Source organism: Bos taurus, chromosome 22, assembly GCF_002263795.3.
Source record: "Bos taurus isolate L1 Dominette 01449 registration number 42190680 breed Hereford chromosome 22, ARS-UCD2.0, whole genome shotgun sequence".
NCBI classification, from domain to species: domain Eukaryota; kingdom Metazoa; phylum Chordata; class Mammalia; order Artiodactyla; family Bovidae; genus Bos; species Bos taurus.
This window is the reverse complement of record NC_037349.1, coordinates 2,692,641-2,720,163: the sequence shown is the minus strand read 5'-3', so window position 1 is coordinate 2,720,163 and position 27,523 is coordinate 2,692,641. Positions and strand designations below refer to the sequence as shown.

At 38.5% G+C, this 27,523-nt stretch overlaps 1 protein-coding gene across 2 annotated transcripts in view; it reads right to left on the bottom strand.

The window, feature by feature from the left end:
• The window catches only part of CMC1 (C-X9-C motif containing 1), a 78,566-nt gene that overhangs the window by 34,805 nt on the left and 16,238 nt on the right, over positions 1-27,523 (bottom strand). Inside the window, exon 2 of one of the 2 annotated variants that reach the window (XM_024983075.2) lies at positions 21,810-21,894. In XM_024983075.2, the coding sequence (XP_024838843.1) occupies positions 21,810-21,852 (43 nt within the window). In that variant the 5' untranslated portion in view covers positions 21,853-21,894. 2 annotated transcript variants of the gene reach the window in all.

Here is a 27,523-nt window from a genome sequence, read left to right as displayed (position 1 = left end):
TAACATAAATGGATTTTTTTAAAAAGTTAATCTAAATCTAACCTAGCTAAAAAGTCTATCTGATGCATAAAATTCTTCCTAAGCTCTTGGAATTTAACTAAAATATTCTTTCAGAATTCCTACAGCATTCATAGACTTTTCCATATAAAAACTAAACTCTAAATTAATACTACTTTGTAAATTATATTAGTCAACTAAAAAAAAACAAAACTTACCAAGCTAAAATATAAAAGCCAAAATATTAAGTTAAATACAATCTGTTAAAAATCCTTAAGAAAGTTTAAAAAAATTATTTTAATTAAAAAAATTTTAAATAAATCTGATTCTGATAAATCTGATTTGAAGTATGTTCTTAAATCTTTGATATTTCATATTAGAATTTAAGAAGATAATTTTATGCATTTATACAGAATGCTATAGTTTACAAATTATTTTAATGCCCATTTTAAAATTTACTTCCAAAAATAATTTTATAATGATAATTATCTTCAAAAAGGCTGAGTACATTCAAAAACTAGAAACTATAAAAACTAAAAATTATTTACCAAAAAAATTGTGTCAGCAAGAGACAATTTATGAAACTTCATAGATTTATCACAGAAACATATTTACCATAATCCTCTTTAATGACAACAAACTGTATCTCCACGTAAGAAGCTAAAGCTGTCGGATGTGTTTTTCTCTCAACCATGACTAAAATGTTTTTATTCCTTGTTTTAATATTCCAACATACTCAAATGGCTTGTAGTTCTATATTTCCCCCTTTATAGTAATTATAAAATCTAAAATTACTTTTAGTTGGCTCCTGGAACAAGACCTAAAATTTTGTTAATAAACACTTCATTTACAGTAATGGGAAAGAGCAGAGAAAGTCAATGTAAAGATGAACACATTTTAACAACATTCTTAAGAACAGGATTTACATATATTTCCACAAGATGGAGATAAAGGAGATATATTTACATATTTCAAATATATATAATTTTTACTATAAGTTGATATCATTTAGCTTGTGATCAGAAATACAGGCTGATCTTTAAATATATAGATATGTAAAACTATTTCATATGTGATGAGTTTCAATTACAGTTATTTCCAAAATATTCTTTTGCTAAAAGAGAAGAAAATACAAAAGCATATGTTTACATATTTCAATTCATTTTACACAGGAAACTACCAGTATTAAGATGTTTTTAAAAATACACTGACAAGGATGATTCATATGTCTATACCACTGCTGTCCAAAAAAAGTTCTGCAGTGGTAGAGATGATCAGTGACTGGATTATCCAGTATGGCAGCCACAGGCCACATGGAGCCAGTGAGCACTGCAAGTTTGGGCAGTGCTAGGAAAAATGAAGTCGCTTCTGTGACCAGTGACTACCAAACTAGAGAGCACAAATCTACACCATATATATCAAAATGCAATGAGTTTCAGGTATTAAAGGATTTAAATAAAACCTGAACTTTAAAAGAAAAAAGTAATGATAAAAAACAGGTTCTGACATTAATAATCAAGGTTTTTCCATAACCATGAGAAAAAGACGGGAAAAGCTCAATACAACTACAGAAGTGAAAATATAAATTAAAAGGAGTAAAGTTTTATAGCACCTCTCAAAGGGAATAACAAAGAGCATTATTAAAACACATGCACACACATACAATACATACTAATCTTTTAAAAATATGTCAATAACCATGTGAATTTTTACATTTGATATAGAAATGTGCTGAAACACACAAAACATTTAAATATCTGCACACGAACCCCATATTTGCCATTTACTCAAGTCCTGGTAGCTCAGCTGGTAAAGAATCCTCTTGCAATGCAAGAGATGCCAGTTCGATTTCTGGGTCAGGAAGATCTGCTGGAGAAGGGATAGGCTACCCACTCCAGTATTCCTGGGCTTCCCTGGTGGCTCAGATGGTGAAGAATCCACTTGCAATGCAGGAGACCTGAGTTCAATACCTGAGTTGGGAAGATCCCATGGAAAAGGGAACAGCTACACACTCCAATATTTTGGCCTGGAGAATTCCATGGACAGAGGAGCCTGGCAGGCTACAGTCCATGGAGTCACAAAGAGTTGGACACAACTGAGCAACTTTCACTTTCAAGTCCAAGTTCAGTTAACATTTTCAATAATGTGAAAGAAATTGCTCCCTCTTACTAAACAGTAAGGGACTTCCCTGGTAGCTCGGCAGTAAGAATCCGCCTGCAATGCAGGAGTCGTGTGCAGGAGATGTGGGTTTGATTCTGGATCAGGAAGATCTCCCAGAGAAGGAAATGGCAGCCCACTCCAGTATACTTGCCTGGAGAATCCCATGGACAGAGGGGCCTGATGGGCTAGTCTGTGGGGTCACAGAAGAGTTGGACATGACTTAGTGACTAAATGGTGAGGAGCCTAATTCTATAATTACAAAGTAGAGCACTTTGTGTCAGAGACAGAGTCTGAAGAGAACAACTGGACCTTAAGTGATGCCAAGCTGGACACCATTCAGGCCAGAAGACCCAGTCCACAAAGATGCCACTAGAAACCCACCACCTCAGCCTGACTGCACTAAGATTCATGAGGAACCCACTTCGCTGAGGTCTCTGCTGGGTTTGAGCAGCAGAGGGGAGGCAGCTGACTGGCAAGTGCTAGTGAGCTGACACTGAGGTGACAGAGGAGCATCGGAAGAGAATTCGTGGGTTGGATTCTTGAAAATATGTTGATGTTTGAATTAGTCTGGCACACATGCTCTAACTGTAAAACCAACCAAGAAGCCCCAAAAAGGATGTTCAATTAAACTGCCTGTAGGTTACAAAATTGGGATGTTCTCATTTTTAATTACAAAGTCAGCTTGCTTTGACTGGTCACACCCCACAGAAAATGAACAGAGCTTTCCTGTTTGGCAGACCCCTCCCCCCAAGATCTCATTACCTTGTTTCCACATGTGCTGTGTTAAAACTGAACCCCTAGAGGGCAACTCAGCTTCATTTTTTATTTCATAATATACTTCAGTTCCTGACCAGTTTATAGATGCCATGACCTATTTCCTTAAACCTTGGAACTTCTCCTTTAAAACAAAAAGGAAATAGAAGAAAACAGAGATATTCCACCCACTGTTGAAAAATATCATTATGGAATATATTCTTGAACAGTGATAATTCAAAGATGAAGAATATGGTATATTCTTATTAGGCATCTTCCGGAATGACTCACATCATATATGGATATTTGAATATTAACACTCTCAGCAGGAACCATGCAGCAGATAGGAAAGACATACTTAACAAGTCTATTTAATATAAATGTTCTGCATAACTTTACATTCATTAAATGGTATGTTAAAATGTATAGGGAAAAAAGGTGAAGAATCCAACCCAATGACAATTAACCCTAAAAAGGTCCCAGTATAACCCACTATAGGAAAACCAATGTTCCTTCAAGATCAAAAACATAAAGGGGTTTCCTGACTGCCGATCTAAGCTGACTCTGCATCAGTGAGGCAGAAGTCTTGATATTCAAATAGGGCCACTCAAAATATTGGCATGGAAAAAAAGAGTTATTGTATACCAATGTGAAAGGTGTATTAGCTATCAAGGACACTAACCTATACACTTAACAGTGGAATCTTTGACTCAGCCTTTTCTTTTAGTGAAACTCAAAAACAGAGCATATATGAGTCTAATATACACATATGATGAGAGTTAACATACAAACAGTACTCTTGCCTGGAAAATCCCATGGACGGAGGAGCCTGGTGGGCTGCAGTCCATGGGGTCGCTAAGAGTCAGACACGACTTCACTTTCACTTTTCACTTTCATGCCCTGGAGAAGGAAATGGCAACTCACTCCAGTGTTCTTGCCTGGAGAATCCCAGGGACAGGGGAGCCTGGTGGGCTGCCGTCTATGGGGTCTCACAGAGTCAGACACGACTGAAGTGACTTAGCAGCAGCAGCAGCAGCAACATAACAAAAATGAGCTGAGAATTTCCCTGGCTGATATGCAGGATTAGAGTAATAACTCGATGAGTCATGTATGTGTATGTTCTTTAATCCAAATTAAGATTTTTAAAGGACCAATTCTCATGCTTGTATATATACTCTATAATACATACTCGCTAACTAGAACAACATTGTAACTCCATCTGTACACAGTTTTTGAGAGTAAATGTGTCGTGACGCAGGGCCTTCCTCTCAAACAGGGCATCGAGGGTGTCTCCTCAGCTCTGTGCACGGGGAGCACCACCAGGGTGGGGAGGACCGAGCACACAGGCACAGGCTGGGTAAGGACCACAGCTTCATGTCAGGGCAACTGTCTTCCCTAAAACTGTAAGCTAATCACTCACATGACATCATCCTGTGAACTCAGGGATCTAAGACGACCACAAATCAATCTCTGCTCATGGAGATTAGAGTCAAGATTTGAAATCTGACAATCAAAGGTCGTGTTGATGGAACACAGAGGAAAGACCACCGTGGAAGGGAAAGTTTGTGTGCCACAAGGGGAGCGATTTTCCTAACGGGAAAGAGGGAAAGGGGTAATCGTGTAATTTACAGGATAAAAGGGGGTTGAGAATGAAGACTGCAAAAATATACTTGGATTTATCATTTCCCAAGAGGAGTTTACCAAGAATCTTTGTGGCTCTGGAAAAGAACTGGAAGGCTTGCCTACATAATTTGGGGCTGAGCCTCCATGATGGAAGCAAATGAAATTAAGGTTCAGGAAAAGAGACACATGAAAACACATGAAAACTAAGAACAGCTACAATCACAGAGCAACCAAAACATTCATAGTTAATACAAAAAATAGGGAAAGATGTCTAATACCATAAATTCAGGGTTAAATTGGTGCTATGTTTTTTGAGTCTGGTCATCACTAAAACCAGTTATAAGGTTATGATGTAGAATCAAGGGGATTAAAAAACTCAATATAAACAGACTATGCATTTATGCATTTTGAAAGTAAGGACTTGTATATGATATTCCAGTGCAGAATAAAACTATGGATGTTGATTACACACACATTGCCAGTCTAACTCCCACCTCCCATACTTAAGGATAAAGACCAACTTGGTCTCAGTCACACTTATGCACACAGTGTTGTGCTTATGAATTAGTTACTTTTGGCAAGGCCTTCTATATTTTTAAAAATTTTATCTAATTAAACTAGGGATTGTACTTCCCAGGTGACGCAGTGGTAAAGAATCCACCTCACAATGCAGGAGATGCAGGTTCAATCCTTGGGTTGGGAAGACTCTCCCGGAGCAGGAAATGGCAACCCACTCCACTGTTCCTGCTGAGGATGATCCCATGGACAGAGGAGCCTAGCGGGCTATAGTCCATGGGGTCAAAGAGAGTTGGACACAATTGCATGTATGCACGCAAACAAGGGATTAGGAAATTTTTTCAGCAAAGAAGTTAATGGTAAATATTTTAGGCTTTGTGAGCTGTATTGTCTCTGCTGCAACTACTCCAATCTACTACAGCAGCGTGAGAGGGGCCACAGGTAATACCTAAGAAAATGCGCACAGCTGGGCTCCAGTGAGAGACACAGGCAGAGGGCAGGAGCTGACCACTGCAGACCAGCAACCCTGGGTGAAAATTACATAGTATGCCAGTCTCTCATATTGAAAACGAATCATTACGGTCACAAGATCACAATATGTATATTATCACTTCTGATAACGTAATCTTTATAACCAATCAACTCTTGACGTCAAAGTTTTTGACAGACTTTTATATTACACCCAACGCTATGGCACATCTCTAATCACTGCCTTCACACACAAAGGGAAGCCATATTTAGGAATCTTTGTTAATTTTTTTAAATATTTACCAACTCTTTTGCTGACATCATGCTGATCTATATTCTAAGCCAGCAGTGTAGAAACTGCTTCTCCAAAGCCTCAGCAACGTTATAGCTCATATACATTTTCTCACCACTTACTTCATGATGGGCATGATCAGAGTTCTATATTTTTACTAGTAGATGACATGTATATACAGTGAAATAAACAAATCTTAAATACAATACTCAACAAAAGCACACACCTGTGCAACACAAATCAAAGCACAAAACATCAAAATCACTCCAGAAAGTTGCTTTAATGTCCCTTTCTAATCAGAACCCGTCCCCTAGCAGTCAGGTGTGTGTTATGAATTTGGAAGACATATCAAGTTTATTAGTTACATACTGGGTGTGGTTTGCAATTAACACACTCAAAATGAGAGCATACTTAATTCTATTGTTAATAATATGTACTTTACTGTGCCCATCTTCGCATGAAATTTTCCCTGGTATCTCTAATTTTCTTAAGGAGATCTCTAGTCTTTAGCATTCCATTGTTTTCCTCTATTTCTTTGCATTGATCACTGAGGAAGGCTTTCTTATCCCTCTCCCCTTGCTATTCTTTGGAACTCTGCATTCAAATGGGTATATCTTTTGCTATCTCTTTTGCCTTTAGCTTCTTTTTTCTCAGCTATTAGCATAAAGGGCAAAATAAAGGACAGAAATGGTATGGATCTAACAGAAGCAGAAGACATGAAGAAAAGGTGGCAAAAATACACAGAAGAACTATACAAAAAAGATCTTCATGACCCAGATAATCACGATGGTGTGATCACTCACCTAGAGCCAGACATACTGGAGTCCGAAGTCAAATGGGCCTTAGGAAGCATCCTACGAACAAAGCTAGTGGAGGTGATGGAATTCCAGTTGAGCTTTTTCAAATCCTAAAAGATGATGCTGTGAAAGTGTTGCACTCAATATGCCAGCAAATTTGGAAAACTCAACAGTGGCCACAGGACTGGAAAAGGTCAGTTTTCATTCCAATCCCAAAGAAAGGCAATGCCAAAGACTGTTCAAACTACTGCACAATTGCACTCATCTCACACACTAGCAAAGTAATGCTCAAAATTCTCCAAGCCAGGCTTCAACAGTACGTGAACCGTGAACTTCCAGATGTTCAAGCCGGATTTCGAAAAGGCAGAGGAATCAGAGATCAAATTGCCAACATCCACTGGATCATTAAAAAAGCAAGAGAGTTCCAGAAAAACATCTACTTCTGCTTTATTGACTACACCAAAGCCTTTTACTGTGTGGATCACAACAAACTGTGGAAAATTCTTCAAGAGATGGGAATACCAGACCACCTGATCTGCCCTCTGAGAAATCTGTACGCAGGCCAAGCAGCAACAGGTAGAACCGGACATGGAACAACAGACTGGTTCCAAATCGGGAAAGGAGTGCATCCAGGCTGTATACTGTCACCCTGCTTATATAACTTATATGCAGGCTACATCATGCGAAATGCCGAGCTGGATGAAGCACAAGCTGGAATCAAGATTGCCAGGAGAAATATCAATAATCTCAAATAGATGCAGATGACACCACCCTTATAGCAAAAAGCAAAGAAGAACTAAAGAGCCTCTTGATGAAAGTGAAAAAGGAGAATAATAAACTTGGCTTAGAACTGAACATTTAGAAAACGAAGATCATGGCATCCGGCCCATCACTTCATGGCAAATAGATGAGGAAACAAAGGAAACAGTGACAGACTTTATTTTTTTTGGGGGGGGGGCCTCCAAAATCACTGTAGATGGTGACTGCAGCCACAAAATTAAAAGACGCTTGCTCCTTGGAAGAAAAGCTATGACCAACAGACAGCATATTAAAAAGTAGAGACATTACTTTGCTGACAAAGGTCCATCTAGTCAAAGCTACAGTTTTTCCTACAGTCATGTATGGTGGTGAGAATTGGACTATTAAGAAAGCTGAGCGCCAAAGAATTGATGCTTTTGAATTGTGGTGTTGGAGAAGACTCGTGAGAGTCCCTTGGACTGCAAGGAGACCAAACCAGTCCATCCTAAAGGAAATCAGTCCTGAATATTCATTGGAAGGACTGATGCTGAAGTTGAAACTCCAATACTTTGGCTACCTGATGTGAAGAACTGACTCACTGGAAAAGCCCCTGATGCTGGGAAAGACTGAAGGCGGAAGAAGGGGACGACAGAGGATGAGATGGTTGCATGGCATCACCGACTCAATGGACATGAGTTTGAGTAAACTCCAGGAGTTGGTGATGGACAGGGAAGCCTGGCATGCTGCAGTCCATGGGGTTGCAAAGAGTCAGACAGGACTGAGCCACTGAACTGAATATGTACTTTATCGGAAATTTATATGTGATTTATCAGAAAGAAATTTTGTGTCCTTTGCTCATTTTTTAAACTGGCTATTCATCATTTAGATTAGTGGGACTTGTTCCAGAACACCATACAAATGCTGCCTGTTCTAGAACACAATATTTTTAAAGAGTGCCATTCAGAATGACAGTCTGAGATTCGTCTGTGCTACTGCGCATAACACTAGTATGTTCCATTTTACTGTTGAACAGTATCTACTGCATAAGTCCTCCAGAGTGTACCCTTTCTCCTTTTGAGAGACCCCTGGGTTGTTTGCAGTTTGGGGCTATCTGATGAGCTACTGTATGTACTAACTGCACAGGGATGAAAGGTGTTTCATTTCTTCTGGGTAGCATTGCTGGGTCAGTGGGCAGGTCTATGTTTAGTGAATGCTGTCAGTGTTTTCATTGTAGTCATTCTGATAAGTAGGCAATTCCTATTACTATAAAGGTTATCAACCTTATGCTCCTACAGGTCCCTGAGAGTCTGTTCATTTTTAATCTTCTTTTCTCTGTTCTTAAGACTGAACATTCCTATTGATCTATCACTATATTCATCACTCCTTCTGTCATTTTTATTCTACGGTTTTCTATACCAGATATTTCAGTTCTAGAATTTTGATTTGGGTCTTTCTCCTTTCAGATTCTGTTAAGATTTTCCTTTTATTCATTGCAACCATATTTTCCATTACATTCTTAAACAATTACAACAGCTGAGATAAAATCCTTGTCTGCTAATTCCATCATTTTACTAATCCTAAAGTTCGACTCTGCTGACTTAAGAATCCGTCATATTTTCCTGTTTCTGTGTACACTGAATAATTTCACATTGATCATGAATACTGTGAATATCATGTAAAAAGTGTGGATCCTGTTCTGTCTCTCTCAAGAATTTTTTTTTCTTTTTCCTTTAAACAATCAATTTTCTTCACTGAACTCAAACTGCAGAAGCCCGTCTCCCCAACAATGTACAGTGAGTAGAGCTCAAATTTTGGCTCAGTTCTTTTAGCCTTAACTGAGCTGCTTGGAATGTGCCCCACATGAAGTTCAGGACTGACCACAGTTCATGCACAGAGTACGAAGCTCCTCTTCTCTGGCTCAATCCTTGGGATTTATGCTCCTCCCCTCTCCTCCACGTACAAACACAAACTTTTCAGGGCTTGCAGTTATACCAAACCCTGTGTTTGTTTCTTCAAGCCAGTAAGACCAATGTGTTTTTGTTTTGGTCAGTCTCAGCCTCCCCTCCGGAGAAGGCAATGGCACCCCACTCCAGTACTCTTGCCTGGAAAATCCCGTGGATGGAGGAGCCTGGTGGGCTGCAGTCCATGGGGTCGCTAAGAGTCAGACACGACTGAGTGACTTCACTTTCACTTTTCACTTTCATGCACTGGAGAAGGAAATGGCAACCCACTCCAGTGTTCTTGCCTAGAGAATCCCAGGGACGGGGGAGCCTGGTGGGCTGCCGTCTGTGGGGTTGCACAGAGTCGGACACGACTGAAGCGACTTAGCAACAGGAGCAGCAGCAGCTTCCTCTCAGTCAAACATCAGTGTTTGACTTCCTTTGAATTCCATCTGTTCTTGTTTATCCTCCAAGGCCTTCAGGTGGTTCTCCTTAAATTTTGTTCATAGTTTATATTGTTTTCTACAGAAGGATGTGTGTGATACAGCTATTAGGCCAGGCCAGAAGCATAAAGTCTCCCTTGTGAAATTTTAAATCATATCAAGTTCACAAATTACATATTGGATGTGGTTTTCAATTAACCCACTGAAAGTGAGAATATGTTTAATAATATGTACTTTATCAGAAAGAAGCTTTGTGTCCTTTGCACTTTTTTTTTTAACTGGATATTCACTGATTCTTCATGGACAGTACATCTTTATATACTAAGGATATCAAATATTTGTCACATATGTTAGAAATATTTTCCTAGTTTATGATCTTTCTATACGTTTATAGAACATATGGAAAATTTTACTCTTTATATATTTATAGCTTTACTGTATTATAAAATATATGGTGAGTTTTTATAGATTTATTTTTTAAGAAATATATGTTCATTATGGAGAACAACCTATGAAAATTTAAAAATCACCCATAATCCACTCTCTTCCTCCCATATTACTTCATGGGTTGTTTTTAAAAGTTGAGTGTATGTGCGTTCAGTTATCTGGAAGTCTATCATGCACATTACAGGGCCCAGAAATACCACTACTAAGTATATAAATAATAGAAATACATGTACACAGGTACCAAAGAACGTGAACAAAACTGTTTACAGGAGAGTTATCTGCATAAAACCAAGAATGACCTCAATCTCTACCACAGCAGAACGGAGGAACAGCACGTTCACAGCACGGTGCCACGTGACGACGGCAGGGAAGGCCTGTTACTACATGCAAGACACAGGTGAGCCTCACAAAGTTCAGTGGAAGAAGCGAGGCGCAAAGGAACACATACCAGACAACTCCATTTACATAAAACACATGTGAACTAATCTACGCTCCCTTCTGGGAAGAGGAAAAGGACAGTGATCGGGAGGGAACACAGAGAAAGTGACTTCTGGTCACTTCTGTCTCTTGGCTTCAACAGTGGTGACACAGGCATGTTTACTACATCTTAATTCATCAAGCTACATACTTGTAATTTGCACATACAGGGCATAAGTTTATTTCAAGAAAGTAATATAAAAACATAAAGTTTTGGAAAATATGAAAAAAACTATACATAGGAGAAGAAATAACTTACGATCCACCTTCTTCCTTCCCACATTTCCAGATACTTATTAAACTTTGAACGTATGTTTTTCTATATGCATCTATCATTTTGTTATCATTAGGCTTAAATTATGTACACAATTTTACATCATGTTTTTTTAAAGTTAGCATGATAAATAAACATGTTCAGATTTGCTAGCAATCCTTCCTAAAATCAACCATTAATTAGCACATAATATTTTGAGTGTATTTTTCATAAGATTACTAGGGTAATGAAAATCAAGAAGACTTTCAATTTTAGTAAAAACTAAACATCAAAAAAGTAGGAACTATTATAGTAGTAGAAACTATTAAACTATAATAGTAGAAACTATTAAATTATAAAACTAAAACATTTAAGTTCAACACATAATCCAAATTACCACACCATGTGAGTATGACCGCATTTTTAATGAGTAAATAAATGGTCTACAGTTTACATACATAGGGCTACACCCCCCAAAAAGAGTGCTACAGAAAACAGCATTGGACGTGCACAAAGTGAAGTGAATAATAACAATTACTTACGCTATTGGAAGAAAATGACTTTTCAATCTAGGTGAAGTCTGAGATGAATAGTTTACAGCAAAGCAAACACGATCCACAACTAAAAAGCAGTAACCACAGATAAACTCAGCACATAGGCTGAAAGGACAAGTACTAGACAAAGTGCATCATCGCCTAAAAAACCCACCACGCCCGGCAGCCACAGCACCACCATGCCGGCACACTTACAAACCATCAGAGTCAGCACCGAGGAGCCATAACCGCTACCCTTGGCAACCTGTCATGTGACACCAATGGCCAATTCAGCTTCTTCAGTGCAGTGAGTCCAGGTCCCCAGCCAGCAGTACTACAGACAGTGTGCTGAATAAACACATCATGTAGTCACGATTTACTCTGGAAGGAAAGTGGTCCAGGTGGCATCTTAAAACCAAGGAATAAAAGTGTCAGTTTTTATCACTAAGTCAACACCATGTGTCAAACATATACTAAAAGAACTTACACAAAAACATTAGAAACATACCAGACCCACCACAACTGGGTAAATATTCATTTCCCTTGAAAAGAGTGATGAATTTTTACCACTGTCCAATATAGTGGCTTCAAACTGAGATGTCTACCAGACACCTCAGAGTTCACGTGTCCAAACTCCCAGTCTATCGACTGCCAGAAGCTAAAATAAAATCATAAAATTTCTAGACATGCAGGTTTCCCATCTCTGTTAACCACAGGTCTCTCTCAACCCTGTCTGCAAAGACACCCCAGGTCTGCTCCCTGGCACCACCCGCTGCTCCTCCACCTCGTCAGCTGGACCATCACACGCACATCCCTCACCTGGCCCCCGCTTAGCCCTCGCCCTGACCCATCTACTCCGAATACAGCAGGGAGTGGTGCGGCGCTTCGTGCATCAGACCCACCTCCCTCCACTGCTCTAAGTCATCACGTCCTTTCATTTGGCTCCTCGGTGCTCTCAAGACCCTGATCCTGCACTCATCACCCTCTGAACTCTCACTTCCCACCCTAACCACAAGGACCTTTCTAGCGCCCCTCCAACATGCCAGCCACGCCCACTGCGTCTGCCCCTTCCCAAGTGCTACTCCTCTGTTCACAGCGCTCCTCCCAGAGATGTCTGTATGTCTCACCTTTTCACCTCCTACGAGAATTCTGTCCAAATGTCACCTCCTTGGTGCGACCTACACTGACCACCTACTAAAAACTGCAGCCTCGTCTAACACCAGCATCCTCACTGCTCTGACCCAACTTCATTACTCTCTAGATCACTTATATTTTCTTACAATAACTTAAGGTATTCACCACCTTCCTTCACTGAAATCTAAGAATTATAAGGGCACATATTTTTGTCTGTTTTACTGACTGTTCATATAATGGTGAGGAACACATTGGAAATACTCAGTAAATACTTTTGAATGACTATGTTCCATATAACCCTAAGGGCCCATTCAAGTGCTTAAGGGCATCTGAAAATTCTGTTTTGCTTTGTCAAAATATATCTTAGTCATGTAAAAGCTGACAAACACTAAAATATATGCAAATAGTATATAACACTTTGGAGACAACCAATATATTAAAATATGATGCCAGATAAACTTGTTTCTGAGCTTCAGAACAAAACTTCTATTATATCTACTTAATTGAACAATTTTGAGTAAATTATAAGAAATCATTTCTATTTAGAACTTCTTCTTTATGTGATTTAGGATTTACTCTACATTTGCATCCCCCAAAAGAGTAAACCACAAAAATGAACTGGAAAATACCCACTAGGCTACAACTGTATTCCATAACATCTGAGTTCAGATTTGCTTCATGGAAATACAACATTGTTTTCACGTACTGACTCCTTAAATGTGATGAAATTAATAACTTGTAATAAAACCAAAAAGTACTGTGTTTCTCTGTTTTATATGTTACTAGTTCAGTTCAGTTCAGTCACTTAGTCGTGTCCAACTCTTTGCAACCCCATGGACTGCAGCACGCTAGGCTTCCCTGTCCATCACCAACTCCCAGAGCTTACTCAAACTCATGTCCTTCTAGTCAGTGATGCCATCCAACCATCTCATCCTGTGTCGTCCCCTTCTCCTCTGCCTTCAATCTTTCCCAGCATCAGTGTCTTTTCAAATGAGCCAGTTCTTTGCATCAGGTGGCCAAAGGACTGGAATTTCAGCTTCAGCATCAGTCCTTCCAATGAATATTCAAGACTGATTTCCTTTAGGATGGGCTGCAAATTCTAGACCATCCCCCCCAAAAACTGGTTATATCTTAAATAGTTCTACATCTATCAATTTAACATATTCCAGAGTTTTGTACAAGCCAAAAATTTTTCCACGGACATATAAGATTCTAATGAGAATGTATCTAGCCAAAATATAACTGGCTGTGAGTATCAGTCCCTGATTATCTGGAAAGAATCGCAATCACAACTCAAAATCATCAGGTAGCTTTAATGAAGTGTGATCTCATATTCAGATTTTATAAACAAGGAATGGAACTGTTTAAAGACTACAGTTAAGTCTGGATTAATTGCACATAAGATGACAAGATTTAAGTCTATTATGGCAAAATATTTGAAAGTTGAACAGCTAAGAAATCTAGGAAAATAACACAAACTTGTTAATGAAGTACTGATAGAAGCAGCTATAACTCATACTTTATATTAATAATATTTACTCATTTTAACAACATTTCTAAGTTCCAAGCAATGTAATTTTTTGGCTTTGTGTTCAAAACATAGACTTTTCACTCTTAAACCTTCGGAGATGAGTTGCATAAATCAGTTGTTAAAATACTAAATTCAGCACTTCCCTGGCGATCCAGTGGTTAAGAATCTTCCCTTCCACTGAGGAGTGCAGGTTTGATACCTGGTAGGGAAACTAATATCCTACATGTTGCAGGGTGCAGCCAAAGAAAAAGAAAAAAATACTAAATTTATATGCCCTAACAATATTCCCTGCTAATTGAGTCATTTAAAGATTTAGCTTAACTCCTAAAACAAATACACTGCATCTTTCTTTGTGAAATAAGAACTGGCCATATTATTCAAGAGTACTGATGTCCAAGTATACATAATTTTATTATAAAATTGCCATTATTCAGAAACCATTGTAAGTCAAGACAATCATGAGTCCTACTGCAGAAGTGTGAATTAATGTGTGTGACCAAGAATTACACAGTCAATGAGTCATGACCATCAAACACTGTGCTCAGTTGTTTTAAAAATCATTCAGCTGGATTTGTGACTGACAGAGGTCTACTACCCATGATTCCACTGACATGACATCAGGCCCAATAGGCATACATAATAACTTTAATTAAACATAATTGTTTAACTATTAGAAAGTTACTAAATACAGGGACTTCTCTGGTGGCCCAGTGGTTAAGACTCTGCACTTCCACAGCAGGGGGTGTGGTTTCCATCCATGGTTGGGAAACTAAAGATCCCGCATGCCACAGGGTATGACCAAAAAAATAATAATAATACAGTTATTAAACATAATAACTTTTACTGTGTCTGTGTGCAAGAAAGAGTTACCATGGCAGGCCTGACACTGCACTCCTTAGAAAGAAGTGCTTCCGAGGCTGACCCTTAGCTGTGTCAGAACCTGGATTTGGGGAGCACTCTCACTATTCCCTAATTGGTAAGAGCCGCTCCCTGTGCTTCGACCAGCTGGGTAAAGCATGTGGTTTGTGCTCCACATGGGCTTTCCTTCTGGGAGTCTGAAATGTTGGTACATGCTATGCAGAAACTGCCACATCACCAACTCCCTGAGCCTCTACTGAGTCTCCCCAAAGACATCACTTCACATGTCCCCACAATTTGACCACAGAAGAGTTATGCTCAAGTTGACTGACTTTACTGAGTAAGAACTCAAGGAAGCTCGCGCCTGGTCTCCTCTAACCTTCACCCAACGTGCCTTTTCCCTTGGCTGGTTTTGCTGTAATAAACCTTAGCTGTGAGCATGATTGTGCACTGAGGACAACAAGCCTTTGTAGGAAAGTACTAAGCCCAGGGAACCTGACACATCCAGGGAAGGTCCAAAAGAGAGGACTTGTGCCTTAAATCCCTTTATGCTCCTTAGACTACATAACATACTCTTATACATAACAGACATTCATCATATTTGATGATTTTATATCTCGTCCTCCTAATTGATCCAAACTTGCCTAAAGATGTGCTGCATCTCCATTTCAGTGTGAGTCAACATTGGTGAACTAGGTATACGGCAAAAACATTATGTGATGATACAGGTACAATTCAAACAACCAGTAGGAAATGTGGGGCAGGTTCAAGTAACAGAGTTGGAAAGACTGATTACTTTGACCATTCATAGTCTGTAGGCCTCAGATCAGTTTTAATGATGCCTTGGTAGTTCTCTGCCAGGATATCCTAAGCATTCTTAATTTGAAGTTCCTCTTTTGTTAATTCATCTACCTTTGGAATTTAGTAAAACGCAACATATTTCAGTTGTTCAGTTCAGTTCAGTCGCTCAGTCGTGTCCAACTCTTTGCAACCCCATGAATCACAGCACGCCAGGTCTCCCTGTCCATCACAAACTCCCGGAGTTCACTCAGACTCACGTCCATCGAGTCAGTGATGCCATCCAGTCATCTCATCATCTGTTGTTCCCTTCTCCTCCTGCCCCCAATCCCTCCCAGCATCAGAGTCTTTTCCAATGAGTCAACTCTTCGCATGAGGTGCCCAAAGTACTGGAGTTTCAGCTTTAGCATCATTCCTTCCAAAGAAACCCCAGGGCTGATCTCCTTCAGAATGGACTGGCTGGATCTCCTTGCAGTCCAAGGGACTCTCAAGAGTCTTCTCCAACACCACACTTCAAAAGCATCAATTCTTCGGTGCTCAGCCTTCTTCACAGTCCAACTCTCACATCCACACATGACCACTAGAAAAACCATAGCCTTGACTAGACGGACCTTTGTTGGCAAAGTAATCTCTCTGCTTTTCAATATGCTATTTAGGTTGGTCATAACTTTCCTTCCAAGGAGTAAGCGTCTCTTAATTTCATGGCTGCAGTCACCATCTGCAGTGATTTTGGAGCCCAAAAAAATAAAGTCTGACACTGTTTGCACTGTTTCCCCATCCATTTACCATGAAGTGATGGGACCGGATGCCATGATCTTCGTTTCCTGAATGTTGAGCTTTAGGCCAACTTTTTCACTCTCCTCTTTCACTTTCATCAAGAGGCTCTTTAGTTCTTCTTCACTTTCTGCCATAAAGGTGGTGTCATCCACATATCTGAAGTTATTGACATTTCTCCCGGCAATCTTGACTCCAGCTTGTGCTTCTTCCAGTCCAGCGTTTCTCATGATGTGACTGATAAAGAGGACAGGCATTTTTATCAAGGTTCTGTGTTATTAAACAACAGTTCCGTGATGTGTCAAATAAACAATCCACGCCCTTAAACTTGTTACAATTCCTTTAGAACCAATGCTACCTATTGGCCAACAAATGAAAAAGTGAAAGTGAAGTCACTCAGTCATGTCCGACTCTGTGCGACCCCATTGACGGCAGCCCACCAAGCTTCCCCGTCCCTGGGATTCTCCAGGCAAGAATACTGGAGTGGGTTGCCATTTCCTTCTCCAGTGCAGGAAAGTGAAAAATGAAAGTGAAGTCGCTCAGTTGTGTCCAACTCTTAGCAACCCCATGGACTGCAGCCCACCAGGCTCCTCCATCCATGGGATTTTCCAGGCAAGAGTACTAGAGTGGTGTGCCATCGCCTTCTCCAAACAAATGAAAAAGACAGCCACAAAAAACACTGATTCAAAAGAAACACTGAAACACTGTAAAAGAAGGTGCAAGGGATGAAAGGAGTCAGAGAGTAGGAGAACATATCCAGTTTAAAGAAAGTTCCAGGCCACTGCTGATGTCAAAGTCCTTTACTGGCCTTGATCTGTCACACCAAAAACAGAAAAAGTTCTTGCTTCCCAGGTGGCACTAGTGGTATAAAAAAAAAAAAAAAAAAAACCCTCCTGCCAACGCAGGAGACATAAGAGACACAGGTTTGACTCCTGGATCAGGAAGATCCTCTGGAGGAAGGCATGGCTACCCACTCCAGTATTCTTGCCTGGAGAATTCTATGGACAGAGGAGCCTGGCAGGCTACAGTCCACAAAATCACAAAGAGTCAGACATGACTGAAGCAACTTAGTACACGCATGCACTATTTTTAAGGCAAACTTCCCTAGTCAACAGAGACATTATAAACTGCTAATTATGCATTTCAAAAAAGCAAAGAAATACAAAGAATTTTTACAAAACATAGCACTTCAGTTACTCTTCCTCTTATGAAGGCTTTATTTTAAAAAATATAACAACAGAATGCAAACTTTACCAATACATATGACAAATAATATTCTTAAAAATATTACTAACATAGAAAATATAAATCATGAAATCAGTGAAGAGTCAAACGTGTGGAAAAAGTCACACAGTGAAAAGTAACCCCCAGAGGTCATCAAACCATCCTCCTGACGTCTGCTGGTACGTCGCAGATTCAAGAAAAAGCAGTGATTCCACCACCACACTTGGTAGAAGGGGATTTCTGTTTTGGCCTTTGGGAGGTGGGGACACAGTGGGGAGAAAGGCAGAGCCTAGCCATCATTCAAGAGTTTTCCTCCTGTTCATCCCTAGTACACTCAGCCCTCATCGTTACTTTGTTCATTTATTTTAGTGGTTCTGTTCACTGCTACTCATGCTTTGCTATTGGCAAAAGAAGAACATTATAAAGCTGAGTTTTCTATTTAAATGAACTGTACAAATGCCTTTCTTTTGATGTATGCTCTACCAATAGAGTCTATCATCTTGTGAAATGATAATAGTAGTACTGGGATTCTCAATTCTGTATTTAATCATCAAGTCAAGCCATCTTTATTCATCAAATCAAAACTAAGTTCTAAGGGAAAAAGTGATGTACATTCTTTTTCTCTTCAAAAAGAAACAACGAAGTATATCTATTTTACAAAGACAAAAGATTCTCAGGTTGACCCAAGTTTAATACAAACACTGCTTAATTGTCACCCTGAAGCTGAGATTTTCTCGTTTCAGGTTATAATTTTCATTACATGGCAATGGTGAAGTTACCATGACTTTATAAATAATGAACTATAGAATTAGAATCATGTAATTATAGGTAAAAGTCAAATTTTAGAAGCAATAGGGGATGTAACCATGGAACATTCTAAACATTATCCACTACTTAAGACAAATTTTAATTGTGTTTAAACAGAAGGTGAAGTGTGCAACACAGACTGAACCCGTGTAGAGTAAAACCCAGTAGTGCAGACATAGATAATGAAGGGATCGGGAAAGCGGGTTAAAACTTATAATGAAGACAGAACTAGTAAGAATATAGCAACCTGGCTGAAATTGATATTCATTAGGGTGCTCTTCACATCAATAGGAGCATTTGGACCCTGTGGTCTTTATCAGTGTCCCAGCTGGTAATGGTTGAAGGTTAATGCCTTACCCCATTCTGTTCAATTTTCTATCCTAATTAGCCCTGCAAATCTATAGCTGTGAGCACCAAGTGTCTGTGCTCAAAAGAAACTAATTAATGCTGGCAAATTAGATCAAGTCCAAAGATCCAACAGCCAAACTCTTAGTTAAATGCTCCTTGTTAATAGGAAGTGTAGCTGTCAATAACTGCTGTTGCTGACTATAATGAGGCATCTCTTTTTTTTTCATTGAAAGTGATTTCATTTCTCTTTGTCACTGGAAAAGCTGTTCCATTCCCTTCACAAACCTAAGTTGCTGGCAGCCTGACCCAATTCTTATGATCAGCCGGGTTGAAATGACATAGGGGAAAAAAAAAAAATCAAACAGAAAAGCTTTCTGACATAATCTTGTTTCAGGCATTTAGCACAAAGTCAAATCATTTATTAGAATTCCTATATCTTTATCTGAGAACTATACAATTAGGATGCATAATGCTTTTATATAGAATCCTATGATTATGTAATAAAGCAAAGGCTATAAACAGTAAATAAATCACAACGGAAGTCTCCTGATTCTACATTATGCCTTTTTGTTCAGTTTAAATGGAGTTGTTCTACTCCTGTCTGAGCAATGCCAGTGTATGTACTCTCCTAATTCACCTGGTTAAACAGCAAGATCATTCTTAATAAAATAATCAATTTTAGATTCTAAAATACCGTTTTGGACCATATGGCCTAAAAGGAAAAAAAAAATCAATATAGGATTATAAAAGTCCAAATACTCAAAGATCATTTGTTATAACATGTTCTATTAGGGATAAATGCATTTAAATAACTCAAATGAACCTCAAATTTCAAGGTGCTTTCAGTCTTCAAAGGATTTTAAATAAAGAAAGAAAACCTTAACATTAACACTGTAAGCAACTTAAGTTTTGATAAAGAAGCAAAATTAAATATTTTTTCTGTACCATTACAAAGTAGTAGGTGTGTAACACAAATAAACCTTTTAGAGTTACACTCTAGTTCTGTCATTTCAAAGGCCAAAAACAAAGTTTCATTGTCCAAGAGCAAAGCAAAGGTAATTCTGAACCCCACACTGGACCATTTTGCATTTTCATCTGAATCATGAGAGTAAACAGTCTGTAACTGAGTTGCCTAGCTTTCCTTCATTCTAAGTATCAGAATAACATGTTACAAAAGAGAATAAAGTGAAAGTCACTCAGTCCTGTCTGATTCTTTGCAACCCCATGAAGTGGGACCTGCCAGGCTCCTCTGTCCATGGGTGTTCTCCAGGCAAGAATATGGGAGTGGGTTGCCATGCCCTCTCCAGGGGATCTTCCTGACCCAGGGATCAAACTGGGGTCTCCTGCATTGCAGGCAAATTCTTCTCCAGCTGAAGACCAGGGCAAACTCACAAAACAGAATAAGTAATAACTAATGTTTATAATTTTGAACCAATACATCAGTAATAAGTAAATAATTTTCTGGTAGTGAAAGTTAACCCTATAATTTTATTATCCATTTTTAAGTTTTCTCCTCCAAGACCAGAACCAGGATCTGTATTTTTTAAAGTTCTGTGAGGCGGATGGAAGATCTCTTCCTGAGGCCGTGAGCATGACCACCCACCGCCAGGGATGTACTGAATCGCACTGCAGGTGCCAACGGAGCAACTTCTCCTGGATCTGGGCGTGGGGGGCAGGGAAGGGGCTCCAATCAGACAACTAAGTCATAACGAAAGCAAGACCATCAAATGATACTGATAAATTCCTGATAATTTATAATAAACTTATTTACAGATGGATTTAATTCAAACCTAATTTATAGATGGATTTAAAATGGGAATAGCTCATAATAAGTCATTTAAGAAAAAGAAATGATCATCACACAGTGTTGATTCTGAGGAACTTCTCTTTTATTGTCTTTATCCATCAGTCCCAGAGGTTATTCTCTAAGGAGACAGCATCTAAGGGACAAGAATGTGCCTGACACCAACTGCTCCTGACATAGTCCCCAAACAATAGCTGATACAACCTGGCTTCCTGCTGACAAACGTGTGGGGAACTGCAGTCAGCCAGCCCCGCCTGGCGTAACTATGGTCCGTCAGCAAAGGCCACAGGGAGAGGGAAAACGGGAAGCCGGGGGAAAGTCCACGTCTGCAAGGCTTTGCCACTGCTTCTCTGACGTGGCCAGTCCAAGAGGTAGACTGTTAACACAAGACATTTCTACAGTAATACCGCCATCTGCTTTTCTAATTACCCATCATTTAAGGTCTCATTTTTCACCTTCCATGCCTTTGTTTATATTTTTCACTATAATATTACATATTAACCAACAATATATCCAGATTTATAGAATACAGGAATACTTCATGTTAAAAACTATTTTCCAAAGAACACAGACATATGTGGGTGCCTAGTACATGCATTTACATAAATACCTTCCACTTAAAATTGTAAAATATAGAAAAATTTTTAAAAAACAGACTCACTGTATTTACCACTGCGATTCCATTCATAATTCAATAATAGCAACATTGCCAAGGAAATCATCTTAGAATTTATTCCTCTATTAATATGTTGACAGAGGACACACAGGTATACATTACATTTGACGTTTCTTCTTTCCCTATCAAAATCACCAGATTAACTTGTTTCTCCAAAATACAAATGCAAGTTTTTTCTCTATAACTGTACATCTGGGGGAAAAAATGTTCTTTACTGGGAATTTGGGAGAATATTTTTAAATTGTAAATGAATGCTGCTTGTAAGTTCTGAAAGCTGAAATACTGGTATCTTAGTGAAAGGGTGAGAACCAATTCATACATATTAATTCAGTGACTACTTCATTCTGAGGCTAAGGATTAAATTCAGATCATATTATAAAAAACGTATTTGATTTTTATATGAATATTTGAATCTTACCTTGAACTTGTTCAGAACATCTCTCTCGGGCCTTTTCTCTCATTATTTTAGGGATCAAAACATCTTTTTCAACGTGTCTGAGATGCTGCTCTGAAAAAAAAAAATCTTCATTTAATAAAGTCTCAAGTCTCAAGTAAACCACCTGTTTAGGTGAAAAATAAGCACTGTGGTTTACTTAAAATAAAAGCCTATGCAAATATACTAAAAAGTAACTCTTCTATAACCTCATGAAGCTGTAATTAAGTCACTGAAAATCATTAAACATTGTTTTAAATACAACAGAAAAAAACATGAGAGGTATAGGTAACATCTTCCTAAAACTTTCTGCAAACTACATTGTAACACTTTTATTTGGTGACATATTCCATGTAGTCTTGACAAAATTAAAGTCATAGACTAAAGCATTATCATTTTTTAATTCGTATAATCCATAAGAAGAGAATTTTTATCAACACCGAGACCCACGGATAGATGAAGAGATCCAAGATTAAGACACATATGTACGTAGTTTCTCCACCTGACAATGAGTAGCTTAAGAAAGAGCTGGCAGAAGAAGAAAAAGTGGAACTACCTTGGCAAAGAAAAACAAAGCACAGGAGGTTTCTGTGTGTCTCAAACACAACTAGCATAGTCAGATGAACACGGAGGCCTGGGCTCCTGCTCCAGACTACCCCCAGCATGCTCCTCAAATTCCCAGAGAGCCCTAAAACCCAAAGAGGTGAGTATTCTCCCAGAATCCAAATAATCAGAAATTCCAAAAAGCAAAAGGTGGATGGGATCAGATTAAAGCAGGCAATCTTATGATCCCAAAAGTGGGAAGCATGCCCCACACTCTGAAGCAACAGAAACAGAGAGGAGACTTCCCTGGAGGAAGCCAAAGCATCAGTGGTCAAAATAACCACAGCAGGAGTCAAAGTAGGTCACTCTTTTGCTGCCTTCAGACTGGGTAAAATAAGCAAATACAGGCACTTATCTCCAAAAGATGAGGAAGTTTCTCAGTATGTATCTAGTGACACTTAAGACCAGGAACTCCTGAACTTTTCCTGATCCCCAACATCCTCTGGATGTAGCTATGAAGTGATATAGCATTTGCAGTTAGGGTAAGGGGGCATCGTCTCAAAAAGCAAATAAAATCAGCAACAACCAAACAGCCAAGAATCACCTAAATTTGATAAGGACAACACAGTGAAAGGGAGAAACCCACCACTATGAATCAAGAAGTAAACAACTCCTAAGACAGTTAAAGAGTACAGAAAATAAGACTTTCAAATAAATATAATCAATGTACCGAGGCAAATAAAAAGATATGAGCCCTCAGACAGAAACAAACCATATTTCACCTAACTGATGAAAGTCTGAAGCTCAAAAATCCTAAAAGCTTCAGAAGGGAAAAAAACATCACCCCACACACAGAGAAACAAGAACCAGATTTACATCATGTTTCACGGGCAAGATGTGGATGCAAGAAAATGATGGTGAAGTAACTTCAAGGCTCTGAGAAGGAATTACTTTATATCCAAGAATTCCAGAGCCAATCAAGAGTGAAATTAAAAATATTCTCAGTGACTTCCCTGGTGGTCCAGTGGTTAAGACTTTGCCTTCCAATGTGAAAGGTGAGAGTTCGATCCCTGGTTGGGGAGCTAAGATCCTACATGCTTTGTGACCAAAAAACCAAAACGTGAAACAGACGCAATGCTGTAACAAATTCAACGAAGACTTTAAAAATGGGAGGAAAATATGTATTTTCAGATATGTAGGAACTGAAAAGTTTATCTCTTTCAACCTTACTGAAAAAGAAATGATCTTTGTAACAGTGAGACACGCCAAGCTGCTAATCCAATGTGAATACAGAACAAACACCCTTCTGTGTGCACAGGGAGCCCACAGGAAGGCGTTCAGGTAGGTGGAGCAGGACTGATTCTTCTCTGCCTCTGTGTTTGGCGCTCACCTGGGAGACTCCAGCCACAGGCTCTGACTTCAAAACCCACAAAAGCTGGGCCTGGAGGGTTTACTCCAAGACTTCTTTCTTCACATATATATCTTGACACGTGGACTGGGAAGACTGACGGCAAGTTCAATGAGGAAGAGAAACCAAATCACTTCCACAGGGCACAGCAGGGAGGTGATGAGCAGAAGCAAGCAGCCCAAGAAAACCAAGAGAAAGCAGAGCAGCCTTCTCTCTGCGCCTGTTGTGGGGGCCATCAGCCGCATTTCTGCTGCCTTCTGTGGGTTTCAAGTCACTGGGCTCAGCTCAGCCTATACCCAGCGGAGAGAGGGCTACATCAAACAGATCTTGACAGATGGAAGATACTGGCGTAACCTTCTTTGTAAAACAAAATTTGCCCCAAGAAGTAACAGAGAACACACTTGGATCAAAAGAAACAAATCCGTTATGTACAAATGTGAAATATACAAACCATGTTAGAAAACACACATTTAAATGTACATGTAAACCTGTAACATCAACAACTAACTTGACCCAAGTAACATTTATAGAGTATTCCACTCAAAGCAGCTGAATATTTAGCAAGATAAACTACAGAATGGGCTATGAAACAGATCTTAATAAGTAAGAGAATTCAAATCATACAAAGTATGTGTCCTGACACCAGTGTGATTAAAGTAGAAATCAGTAACAGAAAGATCTCTTGAAAATCTCCAAGCATCTGGAAAATAAACAACACACTTCTAAACAATCCATGGGTCTAAGCAGAAATGAAAAGGGAAATTAGAAAGTTTTTGTAAATGAAAGAAAATGTAACACATCAAAATTTGTGTAATGCAGCTAAAATAGTACTGATAGAGAAACTTGCAGCACTCAAAGTCCGCACTGGAAAAAAGGACGGTCTTTAAGTCAATGACTTCAGCTCCTGCCTTGAGAAATCAGAAAAAGAGGAAAAGAAACACAAGAAAAGAAATAATAAAGATCAAAGCATAAATCAATGAAATGGAAAACAAAATGATCAAACAAGCAAAATGATGGAGAAAAGCAAAGAAACCAAAACTGGTTCTTTGAAAAGATTTTCAAAACTGATAAACAACCTAGCCAGGAAAAGAGAGGTCATAAACATCAGAAATGATACACCTTTTATATAATAATAATGTACTTAATTTGTAAATGTAGGCCAATAAATTTGACAACAAAGATGAAGTAGACGAATTCCTTGAAAAACACAAATAACCAAACCTAACTCATAAGTACATCATATCTATTAAAGAAATTGAATCTGTAATCAAAAGTTTTTTCACAAAAGAATTCCAGATCCAGACAGCCCTTACTGGTGAATGTGATCAAACATTTAAGGAAGGAATAACATCAATTCCATATAAACTCCTTCAGAAAACTGCTCTGAAGCCAGCATGACCGTGATACCAAAATCAGACAAAGATATTACAAGAAAAAAAAAAAAAGATATTACAAGAAACCTACCGCCCAATATGCCATCATGAATACTCATGTAAAAATCTTAACAAAGATGAGCAAACTGAATCCAGCAATTAAAAAAAGGATAATACTTCATGACCAGGTGGGCTTTATCCCAGGATTGCAAGATTTATTTAATATTCAAAAAATGAAGAAGTGTAATTCATCATATTAAAAAACATGGTTATCACAACAGACACAGAAAATATATTTGACAAAAATCCAATATCCATTCCTAATTTAAACCTCCATAAAGTAGGAACCAAAGGAAACTTTCTCAACATGATAAACGGCATTTATAGAAAAACCTACTGCTGACATCACATTTAATGCTGGAATGGTTCCCCCTAAAAAGGAGTGTGCTAAAGAAGGCTGTTCTTACCACTTCTACTAAGCATTACACTGGGTGTTCTAGTCAGTGTAACAAGGCAAGAAAAATAAAAGGCTTCTAGACTGAAAAGAAAGAAAGAAAACCATAGTTAATTGAAGGTCATATGATCATCTATATAGAAAATCCAATGGAATCTATAAAAAGTTACTAGAACTAGTAAATGAGTTTAGCAAGGTTTCCAGACATAACATTAACATACAAAAATCTAATAGAAATGACATAAAAGTCAGAGAACCAGAAGATAATTCAATAATAATTTCCCAAGCTATAAAATAGAAAATGGCTTTTTAAAAAATGAACTGAGGCTCAGGAACCTGGAAGACCAAAAAAAAAAAAAATTTAACATTGATTTTACCACAGTCTCAAAAAGAGGAAAGAAGAATCGCAAGGCTGAAAAAATATTTGAAGAAACAATGACTGAAAGTTTTCCAAATTAGTGAAAAGACAGAACCCTATCAATTCAATGAAACAGTTGAAAACCCAAAGAAATACACACCCAGACAAACCATACTAATACTTCTGAAAATGAGAAAGAAAAATCATCAAAGTATCAGAAATATAGGGGAAGAAAAATTCAAAAGACAAAGGATTTCTCATCAGAAACCACAGAAGCCAGAAGGAAGTGGCATAGTATTTTCAAGTATTAAAAGAAAAGCACTGTCGATCAAGAATTCTATAACCAGTGAAAATATTCTTCAGGAATGAAGATAAAGACAACTCACATGAAGAGAAGCTAAGGTAATTTCCTGCCAGCAGACCTATTCTAAAAGAAGGGCTAGAGGAAGCTATTCATACAGGAAGGAAATATTAACAAAAGGAAACTCAGAACAACAGGAATGAAGAAAGGGCAACAAAAATGGTAAACTCAGTAAACTATTTTTTTCTTGAGTTTTAAAATTTATTTTTGACAGAAGCAAAAAATATAGCATTCTCAGTATACACAGAGGTACTATTAAAGATGACTTCATTGTAAAGGGAATAGGATAAAGCAACTTTGGTAGTAAGATATCTACCTTCTATTTGAAAGATAAAATGTTGATTCGACTAGACTGTGATAAGCTATGTATGCATAAGGTACTCTTCAGAACAACCACTAAAAAAAGACAAAGAAATACATTCAAAAACACTATAGAAAAACCAAATGGAATGGAGTCAACCAGACAGTAATAACAGAAAGAGAGCAGTAAAATCTCCTGATACCTGGAAATTAAACAATACCCTGCTGCTAAATAATTCATAAGGCAGAAGAGGAATTAAAAGAAGACACTGACCTGAATGAAAATGAAAGCACAACATATCAAAATGTGTAAGACAAAGCTGAAGCAGGGCTTATAAGGAAATTTACACCATAAATGTTCATATTTAAAGTCTCAAACCAACACAGTTGACCCGTGAACATGGGTTTGAACTGTGAAGGTCCACTTACAAGGAGACTTTTCCCAACACACAGGTAATGTGGTATTACACAGTGGCAGTTGGTTGGACCCACTACATTTTATTAGGACAGCATTATTCAGATAGCAAAAGTAAAAACATTTTTTTTAAAGCATCCTTCAAGATACTGTTCATCTTTCATTAGACTCATTTCTGTTGGTAAAGGTATCTTTTTATAAATAACGTAATTATTTATTGCTGGTACGTAGGCTTCTCAGATGGTGCTAGTGGTAAAGAACCTGCCTGCCAATGCAATGCAGGAGAAGTAAGAGATGCGGATTCGATCCCTGGGTCAGGAAGATCCCCTGGAGAAGGAAATAGCAACCTATTCCAGTATTCCTGCCTGGGAAATCCCACAGACAGAGGAGCCTGCTGGGCTGTAGTCCTTGGGGTCACAATGACACAAGTGAGCACACACACATACAGGCTTGACTGAATCAATGCAACCTTCAAAGTAAAAGTGTC